A 27,573-nucleotide genomic window follows, 5' to 3' on the forward strand; every position below is an offset into this window, starting at 1 on the left:
CAGTCACTGGCGTATGTACTCCCAAGCCTGTGATCTTAACCATGCACCATACATAGGCCCCTCTTCATGCATACAGTGTCCCCCAGTGTCTATGAGGGACGATTCTAAATGTTAATTTCAATGCCTCTGGGACCACAGTTCTCTTAATAGAAGCCTAAGATTTTGAGTATCAACACTTTCCTTACTGGGTAGAATTATATTTCCATTCTCAACAATGAATTAATTATTGCCTCCCTGTTTCTTTTAAACTAAGGCCTCTTTCCATCACCTGTGACTGGATTCTGTTGTGTGCCTTCCCTGAGCCTGTGCCATTTCATTTGCTACAATGGGAGTGATTGATGGTTCTAATTCTTATGTATTTAATTTTTTAATATATTAGGCACCAGACTGGGAAAATTTACTCACCCCATTTGTCATTCTAAAAAATCTAAGACTAATGAGATATAGAAAAAAAAAAACTTAAATGGAACAGAATTTGCCAGGGTCCCCAGTAGGTTGGTGGAGTCATGGCAAGAAATGAACCCAGGGCTTACTGAAGAACTCCAGTGGAAGACAGTGCAGAAACCCGGGTAAAAGGCCAAATGGGCCAGAACCAGCCTCCTACTATGACAATCTTTGGTGTAAGGAAGTAGATATCCTTCATTCAGAACAAAGAGAACAGGACAGGGATTTGGTTAGCTCATGGGTCTTATGCTTATAAAAATGGAACTGGCAATCGTGGTGCCTCTCTTCTAATTAAATATGCTGCCAAGTTGAGGGACAAATTTGAATTTGGTCAAGTACCTTGAGTACCTCTGAGGAGAGCACCACAGAAAAGGTCTTTTCTTTTTTTTTTTTTTTTTTCTTTTTTGGAACAGAGTCTCACTGTGTCGCCCAGGCTAGAGTCCAATGGCACTATCTCAGCTCACTGCAACCTCTACCTCCCAGGTTCAAGGAATTCTTCTGCCTCAGACTCCTGAGTAGCTGGAACTATAGGCGGGCACCACCACACCCGGCTAATTTTTGTATTTTTAGTACAGAAGGGGTTTCACCATGTTGGCCAGGCTGGTCTCTAACTCCTAACCTCAGGTGATCCACCCTCCTCGGCCTCCCAAATCCTCCCAAAGGGATTACAGGTGTTAGCCACTGTGTCTGGCCAGAAAACCTCTTTTCTAAAATGACATTGCCTTACTCACTTGCCAGAAAGTATTTCTTCCCAAATAATGTCATTGATGAACTGAAGAACTTTCAAAGTATGATGGATCCATGTCATTTAGGTAAGCCATTTGTCTGGGGTGCCAAAACAGAATCAATTCCCCACAATTCCTTAAACAACAGGTATCCTTATATGGGCCAGATTTGCCTGAAAAGAACAGAATGACATTGCCCAGTGAATCCCCCAGGCTTCACATTCCAAAAGTGTCCCATTAAATGAGTCCAGGCAGTTGCTTCTGAAATCATAAATTCCAAAAGACAATGAAAGTTGCAATCACAAGGGGTAACAGAAGCCAAACACATTAGGAACATGTTCCTTGTGCAAATAGCATAATCCCGGACACGCGGGAACACATGGTTTGCCTCAGACATGTTTCATTTTGTCATCGCATTGAGTGTACAGTATTTCTCTTTGGGTGCAAGAGTGATTGATTTCCTTGGGAGAATTGTTTGTAAGAACATGAAAGTTGCCAAAGCAAACACGTTGGAGGGAAGTGTGGAGAAGGGGAGTAAGAATATTTGGAGTAGATCTGGGTTTGGGAAGTTCATGCAGAGGTGAGACAGTGAGATGTAGAACAAATAAAAACATTCTGCACACTTCATCTACATAAATTATGTTCTGAAATTCACTCTGTGTAGACATTAGCAGTGCAGCTACAACTCTCCCTAGTGTGCCTCTAGAATGTGGGCACAAAGCCAATTTTTAAGTGAATGATTTGTAACTTTTCCTCCACATAAATTAATCTACTAATATTTAGATCATCCTGATTTTAATCCACAAAAGTCATGTAGTCATTGTAAAAAATATCCAATAATCTATTTGTCTTTCATGATAGAATTATAGTACTGATTTGTATTAATAGATCTGTCTTGAGATATGTTGGCAAAATGGAAAACATTACACATATTTCCTTTGATCTCTTTCTCTACCATAAAAAACCTACCTAAATAAATACAGCGGCATTTATAACATGTGAATTTGAAATGATCCTTTTGGTTATTTATTTTTAATTTTAAATTATGTTAAAGATGAGCATTTTAAGCTCCTATCTACCTATATGAACTTGCTTCTTAAGAGATGTGAATTTATTATAAAATACTCATGACACTTAGATGCTTAAGTGTGTGGTTACAAGACAGAGTAACAAATGGAATTTGTTTACTCCATTAGGATTTTGTTTTCCATATAGCTATTGTTATAGTGCAAAATGAGAACTTCTGAGAATTAGCAATAGGATACCTAAATAAACATTCCCATTTAAAGATGATTCTCTAAGTAAAACATAAATAATTTAAACCCCAGAGAATAAAGACTCTTGACCTGGTTCTGTACAGTGCCCAGAATAGCTTCGTTACATGAAGGTTCTCATCAGTCACACTAAGGCAGTTTTTCTCAAGTCTCCCCACTGTTGTTCTCCTGCCTAGCTAGTTACCTATTGCAGTATAATAGATTACCCCCAAACTTAGCAGTTTAAAACAACATTTATTATCTCACAGTTTCTATGGGTCAGGAGCTGGGCACAGTTTGGCTGGATCCCCTAACTGGGTCTCTTGCCTGACTACAGTCATCTCAAGGCTTGAATTGGAAGGGTCCACTTCTGAGGTCACTCATCTGCTTGGTGGCAGGAATCAGTTCCATGCTGGTTGACTGGTGGACTGAGGCCTCATTTCTTCCAGGGCTGTTGGCTGGAGGCTTCGCTTCCCTAGGTTCCTTCCCATGTGGGCCTTTAGGTAGATCATCTCACAACATGTCAGCTGGCTGCATCAGTGCTAGCATGCAAGTGGGCGAGAGAGTATTAGCAAGGTGGAAGACACAGTCTCTCGTGACCTGATCATGTAAGTGACACCCCATCACTTTGGCTGTATTTTCTTTGTTGGAGGAAAGTGACTAGGTCCTGCTCACACTCGAGGGGAGGGGATTACACACAGTTTGAATTCCAAGAGGTGTGCATCACTGGAAGCATGTCAGTAGCTGCCTTCTGTATCACTGGTGACTATTAGGGGTGTACTTCCTGTGATGGTTAATTTTAGGTGTCAACTTGACTAGATTAAGGATACCTAGAGAACTGGTAATGCATTATACCTGGGTGTGTCTGTTGGGGTGTTTCCAGAGAAGACTGGCAGTCTGTGAACTGAGTGGGGGGAAATCCACTCTCTATGTGGACAGGCACCACCCAATCACCTAGAGGCCCAGAAAGAACCAAAAAAAAGCAGAGGAAAGGTGGTTTCCTCTCTCTCTCTCCTGGAGCTGAGACATCCATCATCTCCTGCCCTTGGACATCAGAATTCCAGGCTCTCCAGCCTTTGGACTCTAATACTTAACCAGCAGCCCCCTAGGTTCTCAGGCCGTTGGTTTCAGACTGAGAATTAAACCCTCAGCTCCCCCAGTTCTGAAGCTTTCAGATTTAGACTGAGCCATGGTACTAGCATGCAGGGTCTCTAGCTTTAGGACAGCTTGTCGTGGGATTTCTCAGCCTGCATAACCATGTGAGCCAATTTCCCTAATAAATTACCTCCCATCTACCTACCTTTCTATCTGCAGTCGTCACTTGGTATCTGTGGGGGACTCAGGAACTTGTTAGAACTGCAGATTTCCAGGCCTACTCAAGATCTACTGAGTCAGAAACTCTAGGATTGAGGCCCAGAATGCTGTGTTCTAAGAAGCCCACCAGATTATTCTGAGCATCTTAAAAATTTGAGAAGTATTGCCTTAAAAACAAAGGGAGCAGAGCTGCTGGGCCTCCCAATTTCCTTCTTACAAGACCAGGATCCCAGTCATGGGAATACTTGCTACTGCTCATGGTTTTAATGATGATGACTTGCAACATAAAACAGGAGACAGCTTATAACGGTACCTCATGTGGCAAATCTAGAAGAGAATTTTAGTTTTTCTTCACCTGGGATTCCAGTTTTTCAACCTAGTGAACCTCATGCACCTAACCCCAAAGCCTAGTACTTTACATGTTGTGAGGCCAAAAGGAACTAAACAAAGCTTCAGAAAAGCTAATCAGCAGTAGAAACTTCATTCAGTTGTACAAATGCCAGACTTATTAATATACCTTAATTCTCTAAAAGGGTTCTTCTTATACTCTTTACCACTCCCTGCCCCCCACCCAAAAAATATTGTAATGGCCACAACTGTACCCCTAAGGTATAAGGTGGCTAATAATAGCTAATTATATGTACTAGGTCCTTCTAGTAGGAATGCAAACTGAAGTGAGTTCGCATCATAACCATGGAATGCTATGCAAAATCTCGTGTCCTCCCCATTTGTGTTCCTTCTGGTCTCTTTACCATCATTTCAAACTCTTCATCTTTGAGAGGCCTCCACAGTGTTGTAAGAAAGAATATAGGCTCTGGAGATGGAAGATCTGGGTTCACATCTAAGCTCTGATACCTAGTACAGTCATGCATTGCATAACAATGTCTCAGTCAATGACAGACCACCACTAACAGACAGATATTGATCCCATAAGATGATTAGGCTCTACTTTTATTGTGTCTTTTCTGTGTTTAGATATGTTTAGGTACACTTACCTTTGTGTTACAAGTGCCTACAGTATTCAGTATAGCCATACTGAACAGGTTTGTAGCCTAAGTAGGCTGCACCATATAGTCTAGATGTGTAGTGACTATACCATCTACATTTCTGTAAGTACACCCTATTATGTTCACACAACAAATTTCTCAAAACATAACCCCATTGTTAAGCAACCCATGACTGTACGTCTATACTAGTCTATAACTTTTGGTCAGACCAATCAGCAGTCATCCAACATAGCAGTGCGAATGCCAGGTATCTGAAAGGGTGAATTACTACAACCCTACTGTTCTAGTTGGACAGTGTAGATCCATTAGGCCAATATTTATGGTTAGAGCAATTTCTTATCTTTACTGTTTTCCTTTTGGGTAAGTGGACAAAGCCATTGGACTCCAAATTATTTTATCCACATCATTCACCTGGTAAATCAGTCAATTTATTTAATCAGTCAAAATATTTATTCAATGATAATTATGTACATGGAATTATGGAAATGCAAAGAATTACAAGGCATGGCCTTACTTTTAAGTAGCTTGAAGTACAGTGGAAACTTAATAGTAGACTGAGTAAAGATTGGCACTTCACAAACGCTCATATAGAATTAATACCAGGTAAGTAGTGGTCCACATAAAAAATTGCTAGGGATTGGGGAAATGAGTCCTTCACTGGGGGCAAATAAGAGTAACAGCACCCAGGCTCAAGAATCCAGCCACCTGGATTTGAATTCTAGCTCATCCACTTACAGATATATGACAATGGTAAACTGCTTAACCTCCTCATGCTTCAGTGATTCCTTCTTTTTTGTTTGTTTGTTTTGTTTTCTGTTTGTATTTTTGGAGACAGGGTCTCACTCTGTCACCCATGCTGGAGTGCAATGGAGTGATCATAGCTCACTGCAGCCTCAATCTTCTCCTTAGCTCAAGCCATCCTTCTGCCTCAGCCTCCCAAGTAGCTGGGAGTACAGGCTTGCACCTACACACCTAGCTAATTTTTTGTAGAGATGGGGTCTCACTGCATTGCCCAGGCTGGTCTTAAACTCCTGAGCCCATGGGATCTTCTCACTTTGGCCTCCCAAAGTTCTGGGATTATAGGTGTGCACCACCATGCCTGACCCAGTGTTTCTCTCTTAAAAACCTTGTAGGATGGCTGTGAGAATTAAATGAACTAATTTATGTCACATACTTATCATAGAACCTAGCCTAAAGTACTCCATACATGTTACCTATGTAGTGGTAGCTTTTATGGGGTAATAGTATTCATGAAGAAGAAAAAAGTCTTAGTAGGGTCTTATGAAGACTACAGAGTAAGGAGGAAAAGGTCTTACAGATATGGACTATAACATCAATAGTACAAATTGCAGGAAAATTGTGGTGTTGGCTGGGATAGTAAGTTTGGCCCAGTTGTAAAAGCTCTTGAACATAAGATGAACTTAAGACTTCTTCATGTAATCAATAGAGAATCACTTTCACTTCTTAAGCAGAAGTGTAGCATGATAAAGATGTTTTGGAAAGTTTTAGTCTGCTGCATATATTGGGCAATGGGAAGACTACAGGTAAGGAGACCAGAGAGAAAAAGGTATTTCAGTGGTACAGGAATAGGGTAATAGGTGCCCAATCTTTGACGATAACAGTGGGAGGGCAGAAGGGAGAAAAGGTGAGTTTTTGCAGAGGAAGAATTAACTATACTTGGTGAATGACAGGATGTGAGAATTATGCTGCTATTTTTTATACATTCTATTTACAAGTTTAATTTCTGTTCCTTCTTCAAAGGTCATCTAAAATATTACCTCCTCTGGGAAGCTTTCTCTATCCCTCCCAGATAGTTATTCTTCTCTGTCAATCCTGTCAATCAGTTCATATTTCTATGACAACACATCAAGAATTGTTGTATTTTGGTGAGTATACGTATCTTGCCACCTCCAACCAGATGTCTAATATTTTTGTATCCACATCACACTATGCCTGGCACACAGTAGGTGCTCACGATCAAAGAAAGAATGAATAGATGATTAAATCTGGGTCTTTGTTTCCCCTTGATCATTTGTTTGTTTTTTTTTTTTTTTAAGAGATGGAGGTCTTGCTGTGTTGCCCAGGGTGGTCTCAAACTCCTGACCTCAAGCGATCCTCCTGCCTCAGCCTCCCAAAGCACTGGGATCACAGGCATGAGCCAACACACCCAGCCTACAATATAAGTATTTTAATGTGAAGTTTATTTGTATTTTTTTCAACCCTTATGCTACTTTATGGCTATAATGTTATACAGATTCAAGAATCTCAAAATAAATGCCCAAGTTTTGACACTTTTTATAGCACTTTATAAGAAGTGGTTTTTCTTTGTTATTAATTTTTCATATATTTTATTGACTTGTTAAATGAAAATATTCACAATTTTTCTAAGAATTTATGTAAGAATATTATAGAGCAAAGTAATGTATCATAAGTTGCTTTGTTTTTAAAATAAACTGTTTTCAAGCAAAAGAAGAAATGAACAAAAATTTAATATCATTACTAGAGATTTTTCTATAATAAAACCATTTTGTCAGCTACTTACAATGTAGTTCTTCTGCTCAAGTTTCTTAGAATCTGTGTGGTCTCTTCTGAATTCTTTAAATAGACAGGAGCCCATCTATGTGAGCAGGTAGATGAATGGGTGCAATGAAAGAGGCCAGTCTCTTTCTCCACATATAAATCTCCAAAAATAATAGGATACATGTGTGCAAAAGCGGTAAACCACTAATAATATTTATAACTCCACAATTCCTAGTGGAAATAAAATAATAAAGCAATAAAACATTCGAGGAAAGGAACAAGTACCATGGTTAAAACATTGGCATCAGGGCTTGAAACTTGTCTGAAACCCAGTCGCTCATGATTTGGAATGTTTACAGTAGGAATTTAGATTGTTTTATGTCATGGTCCACTTACAGATCGGCAGGCCAGATCTCATGGGCGGGATCTGTATTAAACCTGTGCCATATTCCTATTGAGCACAAAGACTGAACATGCTCTTCATCATTAGAGACTTTTTGCTACTTAATTAGTGGTAGTACTGGTTGAGTCACCCTTATGCTTTGGTAGAGGGTAAAGGGAGTTACAATTATGTGTAGAGTTTTTAAAAATTTCACTTGCATGGCCAGGCATGGTGGCTCACGCCTGTAATCCCAGCACTTTGGGAGGCTGAGATGGGCAGATCACGAGGTCAGGAGTTCGTTCGAGACCAGCCTGGCCAACATAGTGAAGCCCCATCTGTACTAAAAATACAAAAAATTAGCCGGGCATGGTGGCAGGTACCTGTAACTCCAGCTACTCGGGAGGCTGAGGCAGGACGGAGGCGGAGGTTGCAGTGAGCCAAGATCACGCCATTGTACTCCAGCCTGGGCAACAAGAGTGAAACTCTGTCTCAAAAATAAAAAATAAAAAAATTCACTTGCAGTAGTTCAAAATTATAAAACAGTTAACATAATGTATACTGCTTTGTCTTAGAAAAAGATTAATAAATGCTATCTTTTAAACATTTGATACCTTGTTTAATATACTACTTCTAAAATAAGCCATATATATATTCAAGAACCATCTTTAAAGCATGACTAAAAAGTGATGCAATTTTTTTTTACCCTTCATCAAACTTACAGGAATGTTCTCTTCTAAGCAATCACCCTGGGAGCACACCAATATCAATGATACTGCCATTCCTGAGGACATCTTGAGAACTCTCCTTTTGTAACCAGTTTACAAGACACACAAGATGATAAATCTTCAAGGATGTGTTAGTTTTTGTTTGTTTGTTTTTACTAAATTTCTTCATCCACTTTATTCAACATATTTGACTCAGTGACATTTGGCCATTTGCAAAATTAAATCTACCTTCAAAGAATGAAGTTATTCAAATGAATGGGCAATTTTTTTTTTAACATTTCAAAAAGTTTTCATGATGCGGCTTATTGATAGAAAATGCAATTGAAAATTATCAGTCTTTTAAACATTGTTTATAAAGTACCTGTTGCAAGCACAGAGCTAGATAATTACCCTTATTAATTATTGAAAAAGACAATGAAAGCACTTGCCATCAGTGGAGTTTTATTAATGACACAGAAACAGAAGGATCCTTTACTTTTTTTTAACTATTTTTTAAAATAATTATAGACTCATAGGATGTTGCAAAAACAGAGTTCCATACACCCTTCACCCAGCTTTCTCTAGTGGTGACATGTAATTGCAATACAATATCAAAACTAGGAAACAGGCATTATATAACACTGTTTTTTGTGTGCGTGTGTGTGTATTTTTTGTTTGTCTTTGTTTTTGTTTTTGTTTGAGACAGAGTCTCCCTCTGTTGTTCAGGCTGGAGTGCACTGGCGTGATCTCAGCTCACTGCAACCTCCCCCTCCCAGGTTCAAGCGATTTTCCTGCCTCAGCCTCCTGAGTAGCTGGGATTACAGATGCCCACCACCAAGCCCGGCTAATTTTTGTAATTTTAGTAGAGACAGGGGCTTCACCATGTTGACCAGATTGGTCTTGAACTCCTGGCCTCAAGCCATCCATCAGCCTCAGCCTCCCAAAGTGCTGGAATTACAGGCATGAGCTACCATGTCCAGCTCAGAAATTGACATTGTATGTCACTGTTTTTTCACCCCCGCCCCTGGGACAGAGTCTTGCTCTGTTGCCCAGGATGGAGTGCAGTGGTGTGATCTCGGCTCACTGCAAGCTCCGCCTCCCAGGTTCACACCATTCTCCTGCCTCAGCCTCCCAAATAGCTGGGACTACAGGTGCCCGCCACCACGCCTGGCTAATTTTTGTATTTTTATTTTTAGTAGAGACGGGATTTCACCATGTTAGCCAGGATGGTTTCGATCTCCTGACCTTGTGATCCGCCTGCCTCAGCCTCCCAAAGTGCTGGGATTACAGGCGTGAGCCACTGCGCCCCACTGTATTTTCACTGTTAAGTACACTACAGGCCTTACTCAGTTTTTGCCAAGTTTTACATGTATTCATGTGTGTACTGTCCTATGTAGTTTTATCCCATGTGTAATTCAAGTAAGCACCATAACAAGGTACAGAACTCTTCCATCAATACAAAGGAACTCATTCCTGGTCCCCTCTTACATTCAGACCCCCACCCTTTCCCTGTCCTGTGTAGGCCACCAATCTGTTCTCATATGTACAGTTTTGTCATTTTGAGAATGTTACATAAATGGAAATATGCAGTATGTAACAATTTGAGGTGGACTGTTTTCCCTATATTGCCCTTGAGATTCTATTTGTTGTGCACATCAGTAGTTTATTTCTTTTTATTCCTAAGTAGTATTCCTTTGTATGAATATCCCAGAGTTTCACCACTGAAGGACATATGGGTTTTCTTTTTTCTTTCTTTCTTCTTATTGTTACAAATAAAGCTACTATGAACATTTATGTACAGGTTTTTCCGCAAACTTAAATTTTCATTTCTCTGGGATTAATGCCCTAGGACATAGTGGCTGGGCTGAATGGTAAGTGCATATTTAATTTTGTAAGTAACTGACAAACTATTTTCCAGAGTGACTGTGCCACTTTACATTCACATCAGTAATGTAGGAGAGATCCAGGTTTTTTGCATCCTTGCTAGCATTTGGTATTATTGCTATTTTAGCTATTCTAATAGGTCGGTAGTTCTAATTATTTTTGGAAATTGATGATTCAATGTATTCGGTCTTATGATAATTCAATAGAGATGGCTTTTTGCCTTCACATTCTCTTCCTGGCTATGAACTTCAAGCCTTATTTTATATTGATTTTTAGCTTTAAAATTATAAAAAGATGTGTTCATCACTTCGTTTACCAATGTCCAGCATAAGTGACCAAAAACTCACTTCAGGCTCTTCCACCTGCCCCTTATAATTTCTCCCACGTCATAAACATGCCTTTGTCTAAAAATATTGTCCTTCCTGGAAAAAAAAAGTCCTATTGGCTGCCTTCTGTTTCTGTTGAGGGAAGGAGGACTAATGTTGGGCTGCACTGGTTGCCTCTGGTTGGTCACTCGCAGCATAAGTTCTACTGCGAATTCTGGCTTTGTGGCTGGCTTTTGTGGGTGGATTTCTGGGGATGCTAGGAGTGAACAGGACAATCATAATTCTGCAGGTTTGCTCTGTTCAAAGTTAACAGGTCTGCATGGTGACTCATAGATGAGACAAAGTAGAGACTGCTATGTTAGTTGCAAAATGATCACTTTACTTCAAACAGAATTCAAAGTGCCCTTGAGAGGCTGTTGCATTAAGTACTTGCACGGCTGAGGTGGAACACACAGGATACAATTTACTTTCCCCCTCAAGTTCATGCCATTCTTTGTGAAGAGGCCCAAAGTGCTTACTACTAGTCTTAGGGAATGAAACGGCAAGTAGGAAAAGAATCCAATTACAAAACAGCTTGTGGCTTCTGCTCCACTTACATTTACCCACAACTGCATCTTGAAAATGATGTAACTAGCAGTTACTATGTGTAAATCATTTCATTTTATTTACTTATAATCATAAAATTACCTGTTAGTTGATAATGAAATGTTGGGGTTTGGGGAGGGGCATATGTTTTAATTTCAGGTTAAGATAAAGCTTTCCAGCATTTGCTTCCCATTCTTTATCTATCTAAATTGACTTATCATTTATATTATTCTATAAATAGGAGTTTGAACAGATGAATATCACAAACATACTGATGAGTAAAAAAAAAAAAAGTCAATCAAGAGACTCCATACATATTGTATAAATTCATTTATATGAAGTTCAAAAACATGTAAAACTAACCTGTGGTGAGAGAAATGAGAACAGTGGTTGGAAGTGGAATGACATTTATTGGATACAGGTACAGAGGAGTTTTCTGGGGTGTTTAAAACACTCTGTAACTCTGGTGGCTACACAGGTGCATATATATGGACAATTCACCAAGATGTACACTAGGAGTTGGATACTTTATTGTATCTGTTATTCTTTAATTAAAAGTTAAGCTAACAACTGAAATTAAAAAAATAAGAGGTTTGGTGATAACATCACAGGCAGAATCGATTTTGGTTTTTCCTCTCAAAGTTTCCAGGAATTTTTACATCTTACAAATTGTCATTTTCTCCAATGCAAATGAACTGCTTTTCTCACCTCTTTCCTCTTCTCTGCCCCTCCCAGTTTCTAAACTAGTTAGATTTACGGTGCAATGTCACGCATACTGTAACTGTGAAATTAAAATATTGTGAAGCAGAGTGTGGAAGCAATAAAACCCTATTTAGATCAGTTTAGGCCTTTAAAATTTCCATGATTCCTTTCACTCACATGACATCTTTCATTCCTTTTTTTGAAGTTTGGATCCAAGGAATTTTGCATGCTGTGGGTTGACATTTAGTTAATAGCATCTTTTGCAGAAGTTCTATTTTCTAAATTAACAAGATCAAGAACAGTGACCTGATATTTCTTTGTACATCTGGCTCTTTTCCAAAAAGAAGGATTAAGGGGATGGGGGGGGTGGAGAGAGAGAGAGACAGAGAGAGAGAGAGAGAGAGGAAATCAAACCCCTTTTGGTCACCTTTATTTTAGGGCAAAGTTTGTTTCCAATTTTTGTAAAAATATTAGATAACAACTTCTCATCAATAAAATGAACAAACAACGCCCTCCCCACACAAAATCTGTAGTTGCAATATGTCTACTATTTCTCTTTTGCTTCCCTGTTATCTTGTGTCTGCAGTTCCTTCTAATAAGCCATGAAAAAGACAAAGAAAAAATACGTCTACATATAAACTATGGGGACAGAATCAACAGCTTGCCTAAGGAATTGAACCAAGTCAGGTTTAACTTCTTAAAACCGATTTGGAGATGGACTTAAGAGGGAAGGAAGAAGACTGAGGAATATAGTAAGAATCTGTCTGTCTAGTCACACAGTAGGTGCTCCACACACAATTCTTAAAAAAAAAACTGGTAACAAAAAATACACATTATTTACACAAGCGAGGAACTCCTACAGCATAATGTTTGGCCAAGATAGTGACTTCAGGATGGCATCCGACCCACTTTCCTCTCACTCCCAAATGCTTACTTGGAAATTCCATGTTGCTAAAAGTGAGGACGGGGAGAGAGAGGAGCTGGTAAGTATGTGAGAAATACGGAAGACAGATGGAGAGGAAAACATGTAGCCTACCCAATGCAAAAGGATGCTTTCCAAAACAGAAGGAGGGAACTAGGCGCCTTTTTTCCACTCCGCTGCCCCCAACGTCTGGGCTGTGCGTTGTAACGCAGTTGGCGGGGCCTTCAGCTTGGGATGAGGGCGAAGGGGCTCGGGATGGGTGGGAAAGCAAGAACCGGGCAACAGGTGGGGAGGTGGCGGACTTTTGTCTCGGGGAAGGAAATCGGCTGTGCTGAAAGGGCGGAAAGCAGTGGCGCACAGAACTAGTGTCTGCGGGGTCCCGGGCGCTCTCGCCTTCGCCCTGGGCTCCTCTAATTAGAGAGGGGATGCAGGGTAGCATTAGTTCCCAAACGTTTTAATCGAGCCTCTTTTCAATGGCCAGGGATAAATGTAGCCACTGTTACTCTGTGCTGAATGGGTCGCAAAGGCCCCCGCCCGGCCCCCAGCGAGGCCATTCAGGCGTCTTTTCACAACCCCTAAGCGGTTCAGTCCCTGGGCCTAGCGACACTCCAGAGCGCTCCTAATTAGTCTAATTAGAAAGGTGGATTGATAGATGGAAAGAAGACAGAGTTGGGTTAGGAAGATGCTCAATGCTGCCAATCTCGGCTGGGTTGCCGCTTATTCTCTGCGTAAAGAAAAGGCCGCAAAGAAGGAAGTTGGAGCCGAAGCCCGCGCTGGGGCTGGGCTCTGGCCGGATCGCAGGCTGGGCGGTCTTTGACCCCCCGCGCCTCCCGCCCACAGCCGGAGCCCAGCAGCTGGAAGCACCCGCTACCCCGGGGAGCGTCTCCAGGCCGCGGTCTCCGGCCTTCGCCGAGCGATGCGGGCGGGAAGGTAGGGCCGCGGTGGAGCGGGCACGGCCTCCCGCCCCAGCCCAGAGCCTCTCCGCCCCGCCGGGCCCCGCGGCCGCCCCTTCCTCACCCGGAAAATCGTGCGGAGACGCGGCGTAGCGGCCGGACCCCTGGCCTCCGCGTCGGGCTGCGCCACGTGGCAGCTCCCAGCGCCCTCCCGTCCCGGCCTCGCGTGCTGTCGGGGGAGCGCCTCGTCCCACTCAGGCCGAAACCCCAGGAAGGAAATCACCCTGGGCTGGGGACGCGGCCTTTCTGCTCGCGGCTGTTGGGTGGTGTGCCCGAGGTTTCTCTGCCCTTCTCCGGGCGCAGGCCGGTTACTCGCGCCGCGGCTCCTGAGGGTCGCTGGGCGCAGAACCGCCTCGGCCGCGGCCCGGCCTCAGGCCCGGCCCCGCGCATTCCTGCGCTCGCCGCAGCCGGCGGGAGGCGGGGAAGGGAGCAGCCCGGGTGGCTTGGAGAACACTGAACCTTTAATTGGGCTATAAATCAGACAGGGGAGTGCGGTGGAGTTTATGCAGGTGTAAAAACAGAGGGGAAAGCCCGGGCCGAGCAGCCAAAGCGCCCGGGCAGGTCAGAACCTCCAGCAAACTAACATCTTGATAAGTCCGCTGACAACAAAATAAACAGTGGAGAGGGCTGGGGGGCGGGGGGCGCCGTGGCCCGCGGCTGGCTCGCAGCAGCTCGGCGGCCTTCTGCGAGGAGAAGGCGGGCGGCTCTCGGCTTTGTGCTTGGGGCTTTAGGAGGGGGGCGGTTGGAGCAGAGAGAGAAGCCGAATTATCTCCCTTTCCGCGTCTCATTCCCGTGGATGGAGAGCCCCGGGAGCGTTTGATGATGGCAGTTTGGGGCGTGCGCGCTGCCTCGTCCGCCCCTACGACGTCGGGCGCCGGAGCTGCCGGGGCTCCGGGCGAGCGGGCAGCGGCCCCCGCGTCCCTCCCGGACACAGCGCCACCGAGAGGCCGAGCCTCCCGCTCCCGTTGCCATTTCAAGGGCTGACGCCGGGAAAACACCGCCAGGCCCCTGGCCGAAGGAGGTAACTAACCGAGTCGAAACGGCGATCAGAAATTAATTCAGTGCCCTGCTCAGGAGCAAAACCGTCAAAACCCCATCGAGATGTTGGCGCAAGCGGATTCACACACAAAGGAAAACAATAAAATTCTCGTTAGATCATTTTTCTGGACATTGTTTAAGGTCTGAAAGGGACCAAATCGTTTCAAAATGTTGCCAGTAAAAATTATCCTATGTGGAATGCAACTAATCCTTTTAGGTTCCTGTCAACTGTTTCCACAAAAGGAATCCGATTTTTCAAATCAAAGATCCAAAAGTCTTTGGGGAGAGATTTATTACATGCCAGAGATTTAGTTACAGAATAGAGTTACAGTAACAACCCGCACCCACCAACTCCCTAAAATAAGGGATCCTATCCTACATAACTCTAAAGACCTGTGGGATATAGTTTGCTGGAGTCCTGCTATCTATGCAGATAGGGAGGGAGGCCACGAAGGGGGGAGGAAGGCAAAGAAATAGTAAATTCCTTTAGAAAAACAGAGCACAGAATGCCTCAACATTTTATTTTCTCCTCTGTACCCCCAGTTACTTTTGGAGACAAAAAAAAAAAAAAAAAAAAAAAAAACCAAGACCCAAACTTGGTGATTTGGAAGCAGTTCCTTAGCAATGACAACTTATAGGTGAAATAAATGCTTGAATGAAATGCAGAAAAACTCTTGGGTGCTTATGCACCATCCCCAGTGGTCCAAAACCTGGATTTGCTGTCTGCATTTTGAAGATGCGACTACAACTTCAGCAAGTGGGAAAGTATTTATTTAAAAGTTTAACAAGGAAAAATATACCTGGTTTAATTTTAATTTTTTTATTTGTAATAAAATGTTTAAGCCTGCAAAAAGAAAAAAAGTGCCCTAGGGTTTTTGTTGTTTTTGTTTTACTGGGTCTCTGTATTTAACTCTTCACAAACCCATGTGAGCCTAAACTCATTCGGAATAGGTGACAGTCTGTGTTCACAATGATATCTGAGGGCCTGATCACAAACCATCAACCTCCTCCTTTTCAGCTCTTCACAGAAAACTGGCAGTTAGGGACAGGATTCGATCTATTAGTAAAAAGCTGTAAACACTTGGGAAGAAATTCAAATTCACAGTGCCTGGAAACTTCTGGCACTGAGTTGCCTCCATACCACATAGGGAAAGGTGCTCAGGCGTTTTAGTCATTTTGTGAGTAAATTGGCCACACGAGAAAGATATTGTCAAGAAGCTATTATTAGTTTCATTTAGACACTAGGGAGATTTTTGGTAATGAAAAGAAATCGTTTTAATGGAGAGATTTAAAAAATATATCTTGCTAACCTTCCCTCCACCCCATTGTTTCCTGCTAAAATGCCTTGCTCTTGTTGTTCCATAGTGAGTGCTTATTGGTGGCAGGAATTCTTTAATTTGTTTCTTATATGTAAAGCAGGAGTAAAGGGATTTGCAATATAGCAGGTGCTCAATAAATAGTGCAGACTAATCCCACTTTTCAAAGCTTAGAGGTTAAAGAGATGATCAGTAGATAAGTAGAGGAAAGAAATAGAGCAAGAGACTAGAAGAGTGGATTTAAAACACCAGTGGTTTGTTTATTTTAGAAAGGGAAAGTTATCTGTCCAAATACACATCTGGCTGAAGTAAGAGAAAACACATGCCATCTCTTTTATCCTCATTATATCTAGAAGAACTAATTTATTTCATAGATAGGAATGGAAGTTTTGAAGATAAATTTTTATATATGGCCAAAAATTTATCTTAACTAATTTAGGGATTTAAGTATATGCCAAAATTTAGAAGTTTTTCCTTTTTTTTTTTCCTTGAAAAATAAGGAAGTGGAAAGAAGCCACAAAGGGATCATAATTCTTACACATTATACAGGTTTTAAGTTTTCCAAAGCATTTTCACATAAATTGTATTATTTGATTCTCACAACCTCTCCTACCCCACAAGAAAAATGCAAATAATTATGAACACTGATCTAATGTTTAATTTCAAATTATTCTTTCTTCTCTTGCAGGCTTTGGAGTTTTTTTTTTCTTTTGGCTTGTGATTTTTTTTCTTCATAGTCAATCATCTAACAGAACAAAATTTTGCAGTTTCATACATATATGAAACTCTCTGCATAAGAATAAGCAAAAATAGAGAACCAGTTTTTTTCCTTCATAATAACCCTTTCTTATAGACCTTTCCAAAAATGTGTTGCTTCCTTTTGCTGCTGAAAAGATCTGTCTTCTAGCTATTTTAACAGGAATTCCTAGAGAAGTAAGCAAAGACACTTCTGCCTTCTGCCATAATTAATCTCTGCCCTCCCCTCTTTGCCAGTCTATTATTGATCAGTAATTGCAATAAGAATCCTTGGTCTGTGCCTGGCTCCCTCTGGGACAGGGAGATCCAGGCAAGGCCGCAGGGCCTCAGATTCAGCCTGTACCCACCCACCTCCACCCCACACCTGTTCCTCTCCTGGTGCTCAGTGGACTGGTGGGGCCTAGGTTTTTGTTTTTTTAAACTCTAGAATTAAAAAGAAAAAAGTTTCTGGTTTTTAAAACAACATATTTTCTCCAGGAAATCAATGGTCTCTTGCATTAAGCACTGTCCCTTGGGAAGATTGCCATACACACTCTCCTTTGCTCTCTGCAGCTTACAGGCACAATCCCTGCACTGACTCTGGTATGGATGTCTTCAAACTGAACAAAGCAGTGGCCCCAGCCCATGCTTGAGGCGGCTAGGCTGCAACAAGGCTTCTGGGTGGCAATGGGCAATGGTAAGCTTGCAGGTAGTCTAGAATTCCCCCACAAGCATTTTAGGAGACCTCTGGCAAGGCAGGTGGATTAATTGTATAGGGGTGAAGAGGACTGGCCCAAGCCACATCATATGCAGCTGTTCAAAGACAACAAAATATCTTCAAGAGTATGCTGGAAGAAGGGGCATATCCTCAGAAAAATTTTTCATTTTCTCATTAAGTGTTAAACCAGTTGATCTGACTCTTTATGTATTCTTACCTTTTCCACACAGGGAGGATGTGTCCCTAAGGCTGGTTGTAAGACCCGCTTAGCAGTTTAGCAAAAAGTTCTAAACTAGAGGATCTTGACCATTAAAAACCAGCAAAAGAAGCTGAGGAAATGGGTAAATGGTACAAAATAAGCTGTGTGTGTGTGTGTGTGTGTGTGTGTGTGTGTGTGTGTGATGTTTTAAAGAATACTGTTGATGCCAAAAAATTGGGGGGCGGAAGGGATGCTAGGAAAGTATCATGTGTATCATGTAGAACTATGTGGAGGAAGCTGATGCCTCCTGAAATAATTAGCTATCAATTCCAAATGAATTTAAAATGAGTTGCTAGAGTATCTCTCAGAGGACCTGGGTGGAAGTGGTAGGGAGGAGGGTGTGGCAACAATGCCAAAAAAAAAAAAAAAAGATATGTGTAAGAAATAAATGATTCTTCTACACAGTGACCTCTAAGGAAACTTCCCTACTACAGTTGTCATTTAATAAATCACAGTGATGGCAAGAAAGTAGCAGTGCGATGTAACAAAAATAAGATGGGTTTTAAATGCTGAAGTGTCAGTAGCTGTGACCTTGGGCAAGTCATTTAATCTCTTTTGAGCCTTGATATCTCTATTTATAAAATGAGGTCAATAATAATTCTTGTCCTCACTATTTCACAGTGCAGTGGAGAGAATTATCAGTGAGAGTCCTTTTACAAAGTCAATGTGTGGTGATGATAGTGACTGAATAGACAGGAAGGGGGTTCTGGGACACTGATAACATCTGCTTCTTGCTCTGATGCTAGTTATGTAATACATATGTGGCCACTGCGAAAAGTTGTTAGGATTTGCGCACTCTTCCAAACATACGCTTCCCTAAAACTTTTACTTTTAAAAGTCAGAGTAGCACAAAATAGTTTTTTCAAGGTGGTACGCTCATGATAATAACGATAAGAAAAACTCTAAATGTAAGTAATCAGAAGCTCATCCCTGTTATCTTCGTTTCTACTCCTAGCCACCCTATATAGAGTCTTGGGAATCAAAGGAGATCTATGAGAATCATCAGTTGTTTTTTCTGTGTGTGCTTTGCATCTTACTGACTAGTATTTTCCTAGAGGAAAGAAGCTGGAGGAATGAACCAGGAAGTTTCCTACATGCCAGAGGGGTCAACACTAACAAGAAAGAAGCCCAAGCTTGTTCACATCAGGAGAAAGATGTGATTAGAGAGATGCGACATGCAAAGAAATTATCTGAAAAGTGAATTCAGTTGGGAAAGTATAAGCCCCAAAGAGCCCTGAGCAGCTGGTCATGATCAGATTCTCCATCTTTCTGTCAAATGTAATTGTATCCAAGTTGGCAGGGTATTTATTGCTAAAGTCGAAGGGCCAGATTTTACACTAAACATATTTACACATTTACATTCGTTGCCCTATAAACACACCACGTTTCACTGGCCATGACATCAAACACATTTACCAACAAAAAGCATATGTCTAATTACAAAATCATAGAGGAGGCAAGTGGCAGCTGATGGGCAATGAGCATGCATGCCTGTGTATGTATATGTGTGACCCAGCTGCACCACCAGGAAACCGGCAGAGACAAGAATGAATGCAGACAATTCTAGGCCCACTTCACTTGTCCTCTGCTCCCCAGGCCTGTCCTCATCTGGTTTAGTTCTAAAGGGGGTGATGGACCCCTGGCATTCCAATTAGATGCATGGTTTCCCCGCTGGAAGAGCCCTGAGAGACTAGGGCAGTTCCTGGGCAGATTTCTGATTTGGATTGGGTTTATGCTGATGTGACCTTTAAATTGCCCCCAAAATGTCTTTTCTCAATCAGTAATAAAAATAGGTGTGAGCAGAATGTGTAGCCAGCAGAGAATTTTAAAATTATAACTAGAGTCCTTGATTCCTGGCTTTGGGTAGTAAGATCAGATCCCTACCCATCAATAGCAGTTGTAATAACACCGTTAGCCACTCCAAGCTTGGTCCTCAATCAAACAAGGAAATCAGAGCCACTGGGGCTAGAGAGAGAAAAACACAACAGGCATAGCCTCAACCACTGGCCTCAGACGGCCTTTAATAAATGACACAGGCTGGTATTCCATCAAAATAATCACCTTCCATCAGAATAACCACCTCCCCCAACTCTCTCAGTGGACAGGCTACAGGAAGAAATGGTAGGTTTATAAAAAAGAAAAAACTGTGAAGGGCAGAAAAGCCTTTTCCTGAGATGGATGCTTACTACATTCACTGCAAGAATTTTGATAATAAATATATCCAGAATTCCAGTTCCATCAACAGAAAGTTTGGCCAAGAAAGAGCTGCCAAGTAGGGGCCAGACAAGTTGAGATATGTAAACATACAGATGCTTCAGGGAGTGAAAAATAAGAAGCGTCTTCACAGTTTTTTTCCTTCATCTCTCCAGTTCCTTTTTTTCTTTTTTTAAGGGGAAGGGAAGTGGCCCTTAAATAAATGCATGGAATAGGATGAACAAGAAACACGTTGTTGAGAAGATGCACTAGCTTCTTATTTTAAAGAAATAAAATAATTACCCAATAGAGAAAAGAGAAATCAACCAAGGAACGATCTAAGGTCATGACACCATGTGTGGTACAAGGAGCAATTCAACCCATAAGGGCTTCATTACCCCCGCAATAGATAACATTTGGCTAAATCTAGCTGCAGATTAAATCTCCGCGCACAACAGAGCCCTGAATGGAGAGGCTCCTTTTTGTGTGGTCCTTCTCCGGGAGCTGCCTGAACCATTAGCCCCAATATATCCCTCTCCCTATTAACTGCAATTCCCTCCCAACTGAGCTTCGGTCATTTGTCTCGAGGCTCTACGGGGGCGTTTGATGAGCAGAGAAACAAGGAGAAGGGGAGAAAAGCGTCGGGTTAATGAGTTGTAGCAAATCCACACTTTGTAGTTGGGAGGAGGAGAGCTGGTGGCCAATGTTTGTCCAACTGGTTTATTTTTCGAGACCCAGCCTATTGAGGAAGGCTTGTTCAAGCAGGCTTCGTTCCTACAAACACACAAACATCCTTCTGTTTGCCTACAAAGAAAAGGGGACCAGCGCTGGATTTGCATGCGAATGAGGAGCCCCAGGAGGAGACGTCCTTGCCCATCAAAGGCCGCGGTAGCCTGGCGGCCCCGCGGCCTTTGTTCCAGCACCTGCTCGCCTGCACGGCCTGACGGGGCGCGCCCCGCGCTCCTGGCTCGCCCATCCAGGGTCCACGGCCCACTCGTCCCTCGCCTGCCCCGCGGCCCACACCTCTCGCAGCTCATACCTCACCCGCCCCGCGGCCCTGCTTCCCCCAGTCTCATCCTCCCAGGAGCAGGCCCGCAGGGTCTGCAAGGCCAAGAACGGAACCCCAAACGCAGAGGGTGGGGAGCTGAGCGGCAGGACGCAAAACTCGGAATCGAGGCGGCTTGGGTTTACGCGTTCCTTTAGCTCTGGGCTCACGCTGCTCTCCACCTGTTTAAAAACAGGCTTGCGGTCTCCATGAAGCGGGATCCCAACCCCGGGACCCGGAGAGAGGCCTGGATCGCCCTATGCCTTCTTGCCATTCTCTTAAATGCACTGACACCCCTGGAGGTGGGACCGGTCCTGGCACTTTTGAAGACGTGGGAATATGAACGAGAGACAAGATTAACCAGAATTCCCCGATTTCAGGACATCCACGCATCGCGCAAAAATTAAAAATACACACGGTTTTGTTCTTGGCTGTCTCTCCTCGTAATTATTTTCAGATCTAAATTTCAGATGCGTGCGTTACAGAAGGCTACCAGGCGCGCCAGCAGTGTCTGTGCCGTTTGGATTCCGCCTGCCAACCCCTCTCCACCCGGGGCGGCGCGTGGAGTCCGGACGTTCTCGGGTTCAATGACTCCTCTCTCTTAGCCGGGCTAGAGTAAAAGTAACTTTTGTATATAAGACTTTGGTCTAACAGTATTTCAATTTGTATCTATAGATTTAGTGCTAAGTTTGAGAGTGAGAGGGTCTAACCTCCTTCAAACATTTAACAAGGGTTGGGGGGACGGGGAAGAACTTCATTTGAGCCCGTGAGAGTCCGTTTTCTCCCTAAAAAGAGACAGGGAGTCATGAATGAGTATCATTGCAACATATTGACCCTATAATGCAGATTTCATTAACTTGGTAAGTTAAATCTGCGAATCTTCAGATATATACCTGTCCAGACATTTTAAAGAAATTGAATAAACAGATTTAATCTCTGCTGCAAACACTAATGTTAGACATTTAAATTATGTTTTACATATGCCTAGGTTTTATTTGGAGCGCACAACATTGTAGTAACCAAAACTAGTGTCTCACTTTTTTTCAAAGAACTAGAAATTTCATGTAATAATTAAAAGACATTAAAAATTGAAAAAGATAAACCTAAATCACCTAAATTCAATAAATTAGTTCAATGAACACCTGATACATTTTCATTTTTTATTCTTCAAAGCATCCCAAAGTTGAAGGTTTATCTTAAATACCCTAAATTATTCACTTAAGCCAGAATTTCAATAAATTGGCCTTTTAAGAGAAAAACCTCTTTATACAATTACTCACATTCCTTCCATCTGCAACGTAGTAGCTGTAAATACTGGTACTTTTAAATATGATTTATTTCATATAAGCAAATATGTCCTTATTCACGGCTTTAAAGCTCCTTAACTGATTATGATCTCTACTAATTTTTCCTATTAGAATTTTAAAACTAGACTGCCTCTTTGTTTCACTTCCATTACAACATATTATGTTGAGAGTTTCTGCAGATATAATATTGTCGTGAACTGAGTGGAAATTAAATGAGGAAGGAAGCTCAAAAATGAAATGCAAAGTTCCTATAAAATTATCTTTGGGTACCTGTGGCTTTAATTTTAACAAACTTCAATGCGCTTTAAAATGGCATAAAGTCAGATCTGAAAATGTATACCAAAGTAACATTTTATTTGTAGTCATTTAAAAATAATTTCTGATCTCCTACCATGGTTTTCACTTAGTAAGTTCAAATGAAAAATCATGGCATGATGCTGTTGTTAAATTCTCTCTGAAAATATTTGTCTGTTCTATATTGAGTTCGTACTTACCCCACATAGAAACTATTTTTCAGTAGAAAAGAAAAACTAAGAAGGGGACAACTGAAGCCAATCATTTGGGTGAATTTTCTTTGAAAATTAAGCATTTTTATTTCTGAAAAAGTGTAAAAATCTTACATTTAGAATAGTACAATAATAATTGCCAGTAAAATTTACAATACTCCTTGTAAAGAATACGCAGTAAGTACAAAAAAATTCCGAACGTCTGTTATGATACAAAACACAGGTTGAAATAAATGATAATTTTGACTTTTTTTCTTGTGTAAACATGTTAACCATTTTTTTCCTTTTCATGAAAAAGTACACCAGACAAGTGTCCTCAAATAAAAAAGAATTGCTTCGCTGGCATTCTTCAAGACCTTTACTATTTTTGTATTATTCTTTTGAACATTATTTTTTAACGCCTGGACCTGAGAATCTCTACACCTCAAAAAGGCTTAGTTGTTTTTCATCTGCCAAACGTCAAGAGAGCCTCTAGTGCCGGGACAGGGCGGACTCCCTTCCCCGGCACCCTCTCCCTCCCTACCCCAGGTCAGGGGTGGGGGGCTGTAGCATAGGTCGGCTTTGCATAAATAGAGGGACCCGCAGAGCCAAAAAGCGCGCCCGGGCTGTTGACAGTTTCGTCCGAGAATTCGCAGCGGCGAAAATGGGCGCGCGAGGTCGAGAGGGGCCGCGCCTGGAAGAGCAAACAAAACACCGAACCACCAAGACGAGAAAAGGAGCCGGGATTCCTACCTTCTTCCTCGAGCGCGCTAACACAGCGTTATTAACAATTGGAAATCCTAGCAGTAAAGTTCTCGACACTGGACAGGGCAGTCCCTTGGTGCAGAGTCCCTAGTGCGGCGGACGAGGAGACTGAGGAAGCGGCGGCGGCCGCGGCGGCCACGAGGGATCGGGTGAGCGCGGCCGCCGGGCCCACGGCCGCCTGCGCCGCGCAGCCTCCTCCGCTGGATCCGGGAGCGGGCGGCGCCGCCACCGGCGAGGGCGAGGGCGAGGCCTGAGCGGCGGCGGCGGCCTGCGCGGCGGCGGCGGCAGCGGCGGCCGGGCCCAAGCTGCCCCCGATGATGCTCTCGATGGAGAAGGGCGAGCGCGCCAGCGCTGAGGCGCCTGGGCCGCCCGCCTTGGCCGCGGAGGCCGGCAGGGGGCCGGGCAGGGCGGCGCCGAGCGGGTGCGGCCGGTAGCCGAAGGCTGTCCGGGCCAGCTCGGCGGCCGCGCCGTGCGGTGGCGGGGGGGGCGGGGGCGAGTGCGGGTGGAAGGCGGCGGCGGCGGCGGCTGCCGCTGCGGCGGCGAAGAGGGCCGAGGGCGGCGCGTAGGGCGGCAGCTGCAGGCCGTAGCCGCAGCCGTAGGGGCCGTAGCCGTAGGCATGCGGGGGCGGCGGGGGCGCGGGCGGGAAGAGCGCGGCAGCTGCTGCCGGGTCGCCCGCGCCCCCTGCGGTTCCCGCGCCGCGCAGCAGCAGAGACTCGGCGGTCGCGGCGTTGGGTGGGAGCAGCGGCTGCCGCTTGAAGCGCTTCCTCCGGCGCAGGAAGCTGCCGTTGTCGAACATGTCGGCAGACTCCGGGTCCAGCGTCCAGTAGTTGCCCTTGCCCGGGTTGCCGGGCTCGCGGGGGATCTTGACGAAGCAGTCGTTGAGCGAGAGGTTGTGGCGGATGCTGTTCTGCCAGGCGGGGAACTTCTCCCGGTAGTAGGGGAAGCGGCCGCTGATGAACTCACAGATCTCGCTTAGCGTCAGCCGCTTCTTGGGGCTCTGCAGGATGGCCATAGTGATGAGCGCGATATACGAGTAGGGCGGCTTCACCAGCGGGTTCTTGGCGCCGCTACCCGCGCTCCCGCCGCCGCCGCTGCCGCCGCCGCCCGCGCCGCCGCCGCCGCCGCCCCCACCGGCTCCTGCCCCAGACGCCGGGGCCGGGCCCGGGGGCGCCGGGGAGCCCCCAGCAGGCGGGGCCAGCAGGATGTCATCGTCGTCCTCCTCCTCCTCCAGGTCCTCCAGCTCGTCCTCCCCGGCGTACGAGCGCCGCCGCCGCCGCTGCGCGGGGACAGCCAGCCGGGGCCCGCCACCGCCGCCCTCGTCGTCGTCCTCCTCTTCCTCGTCTTCTTCGTCCTCGCCCTCCCCCACCACGTCGATGTCTGTTTCCTCGGCGAGGCCAGAGGCATCGGACATCTCAGTGCTCAGGGTCATAGCTGTGGCGCGGCGGCGGCGGGGCGGCGCATGGGGACGCCGGGCTCCGGGCTCCCTGTGCGCCCCAGCCCGGGTCCCGGGCGGCAGGCCCGGCCGGGGGGCGCCACGCTGGGGGCGCTGCGACTGCGGCTGCCGGAGCTGCGCCGGGGCTGCCGGGTGGCGACGGAGTCTCGCGCGCCGACTTTGTAACTCCTGCGCCGCCGCGGTAGCCGCGCGGATGCTGCGGTCCCTGGCCTCCGCTCGCGCCCGGCCCGGGCGGAGGACTTGACCTTCTCCTCTCGGAGCAGCTTTTGCCCCGTCGGTTGAGGAGGGGGTGGCGGGGCCCGGGCGGGCGAATCAGAACGCCAGGAGCCCAGGAACGTGCGGGACGGGTGAGAGTCTAGGAACAGAGCTCGGCGAGGCCAGGGCTGAGTCCAGGAGAGGGCGGACCTTCCTCGGCTTATAGCAGAAGGGGGCCTGTCACATGGTGTGCACGTCAGAGCGCTGCCGAGGGAAGGAAAGAAAGCCTAGGAAATCAGCCCTGCTCGGGAGAGAAAATTTACCCGTAGGAGGGAGGCAGCAGCTGAGAAGAGTGGGGAGGAGAGGGGACCTCACTATGCCAAAGGGGCTGATGCCCGAATTACACGGCGGTCTGCACCGAGGGCCGCTGCACGAGTTAGACTTCCCGGCCTCCTCAATTAGTCCTCCACCCTAACCTCAGAAGCACACCCGCGACACTCTGGTTTGACCCCTCGACAGCCTGTAGGAGCCGTCCAGCCGGGGGATAACCACCCCATCCTCTGAGGTGGCCCCTGAGGGACGCTCTGGGGTCGGTTGGGGGTGTCCAGCACCTCCAGATCGGGCGAGCGGCCCCCCATTGGATCTGATGCGAAGCCCCCCAATTTAAGCACGATAATAATTGTTTATTGACCCTTTAACCCATTCTCCGGTTTTACTCCAAAGACGTTTGTTTTCCGCCATCTGTTAATAAAAATGCTGTGAGACTGGCGTTTTACTCACTTCTCTATAATTGAATGCCCTAGAGACTTGATAGTTAAACTAGGCCACTCTAATGAGACGATCTGACAAATGTCATAGGAATAAAGAACGTAATAATTGAATTCGGAGAAGAAATAGAAAATTTTAGTGAAAACCCAAATACAGTTAAACTAGGCCACTCTAATGAGACGATCTGACAAATGTCATAGGAATAAAGAACGTAATAATTGAATTCGGAGAAGAAATAGAAAATTTTAGTGAAAACCCAAATACACGCACAAAAATTGCACCTAGAAACTACTAAAAAGTTCGACCAGCCTGGCCAACGTGGTGAAACTCCGTCTCTACTAAAAATAGAAAAAAATTAGTAGGCGGCGCCTGTAATCCCAGCTACTCGGGAGGCCGAGGCAGGAGAATCGCTTGGACCCGGGATGCGGAGGTTGCAGTGAGCCGAGATCGTGCCACTGCACTCCAGCCTGGGCAACAAGAGCGAAACTCCGCCTCAAAAAAAAAAAACAAAAAAAAAAACAGTTCGTTCATAATGGGGCTATATAGTTCTCAGTAGGAGGAACATTCTAGTCAGCACTTTTCATAGTGATCTCAAAATACTTAAATTACATATACATATTTCTACTGAGGCTTATTAATAGAAACTATAATGATAGATGACTTTAAGATAAACTTTTTAAAAATGTGTTTTTGGAAAATCCTTAAATATTGTTAATACTTTCTGGTGAGATGAAAATTTTTTCTATGAGATTCAAGTTCCGCTCAATTCAGTTTTCTTTTCAGGTGACAAGATAGTGGAAATAATTTAGATATGATGCTCTTTTAAATATACCTATCTTTATCACCAACTCAAACGAGCTATTTTGGCTAGTGGAAAAATCCTAATAGTTTGTTGAATTCCCGTTCACTTGTTTGTGCATTTCCTAAAATGCTTCTATTTCAAAGAGGGGAGCTTGTCCCAAAAGTTGAACTTTCTGATTAAAATGACCCCTTGACAAGAACTAAGAATCAAAATTCAATGGCGTTCTGTAGGAACAGCCATCAGCTGCCCTTGTGTATATCATTTTATCGACCAAGTACTTTTCACATTTTGAAACGTGTCATTACTACCGCTGTCAATCACAGAGCCTCAAAAATAAACTGTTTCCCCATCTAAAGACCTCTATTAAAATCGAGTTTTTGTTGCTGAGGACTGCTACCACCAGTTACTCTTACAAATGACCCATAAAGGCTATCATAGGTCTTTGAACAATCTATGAGAAAGCCTCGACGTTCTAAATAAATTATTTTTCATTAACTCTTGTTTGATATATGGGTGAACAATTTAATTACTGTAATAGGCTGAGCATTAACCTGAGCCAACATTAATCAGCACTATTAATCAGGCATCACATTGCTTTGTTGATGCAGCCAGGAGTCCTTACCAAGGAGTTCACTTTTACATTGGAAAGTTTAAGTTTTATAAGTACTCAGTCGATATCTAAATAAACACCATGACTTTCGCAGCTCTGAGGGTTGGTGTGTGGCAAAGTTATTCAAAGATGAAACAGAGAGGAAGAATTTGTTCGCAGACCA

General features: G+C 44.2%; 1 protein-coding gene and 1 long non-coding RNA gene across 4 annotated transcripts; both read right to left on the bottom strand.

Annotated features, from left to right (window-relative positions):
* Positions 1-2,659: 2,659 nt before the first annotated feature.
* On the bottom strand, positions 2,660-8,131 carry LOC129059428 (uncharacterized). Its single transcript, XR_008525307.1, has 3 exons — positions 8,026-8,131; positions 7,286-7,494; positions 2,660-2,964 (listed from the first exon to the last, which is right to left on the bottom strand). It is a non-coding gene; the product is annotated as an uncharacterized LOC129059428 (long non-coding RNA).
* Positions 8,132-21,389: 13,258 nt separating this feature from the next.
* Positions 21,390-26,302, bottom strand: FOXD1 (forkhead box D1). Of its 3 annotated transcripts, XR_002915167.2 has the most exons (3): positions 23,571-26,302; positions 21,736-21,810; positions 21,390-21,635 (listed from the first exon to the last, which is right to left on the bottom strand). XR_002915167.2 is itself a non-coding variant. In XM_054555624.1 (2 exons), exon 1 carries the CDS (start codon positions 25,009-25,011, stop codon positions 23,602-23,604), a length of 1,410 nt encoding a protein of 469 aa, XP_054411599.1. In that variant the 5' UTR covers positions 25,012-26,302; the 3' UTR covers positions 21,390-21,635; positions 23,571-23,601. The 3 variants fall into 3 exon arrangements, 2 of the variants coding, with proteins under 2 accessions (XP_054411599.1, XP_024103530.2); XM_054555624.1 differs by lacking the exon at positions 21,736-21,810; XM_024247762.2 differs by having other exon boundaries at positions 21,390-21,810.
* Between the last annotated feature and the right edge of the window lie 1,271 nt (positions 26,303-27,573).

Source organism: Pongo abelii, chromosome 4 (genome assembly GCF_028885655.2).
Source record: "Pongo abelii isolate AG06213 chromosome 4, NHGRI_mPonAbe1-v2.0_pri, whole genome shotgun sequence".
NCBI lineage: Eukaryota > Metazoa > Chordata > Mammalia > Primates > Hominidae > Pongo > Pongo abelii.

Bases quoted from the DNA above. Each gene is read 5' to 3' on its own strand.
- FOXD1 (XM_054555624.1), bottom strand. From the start codon at position 25,011: ATGACCCTGAGCACTGAGATGTCCGATGCCTCTGGCCTCGCCGAGGAA.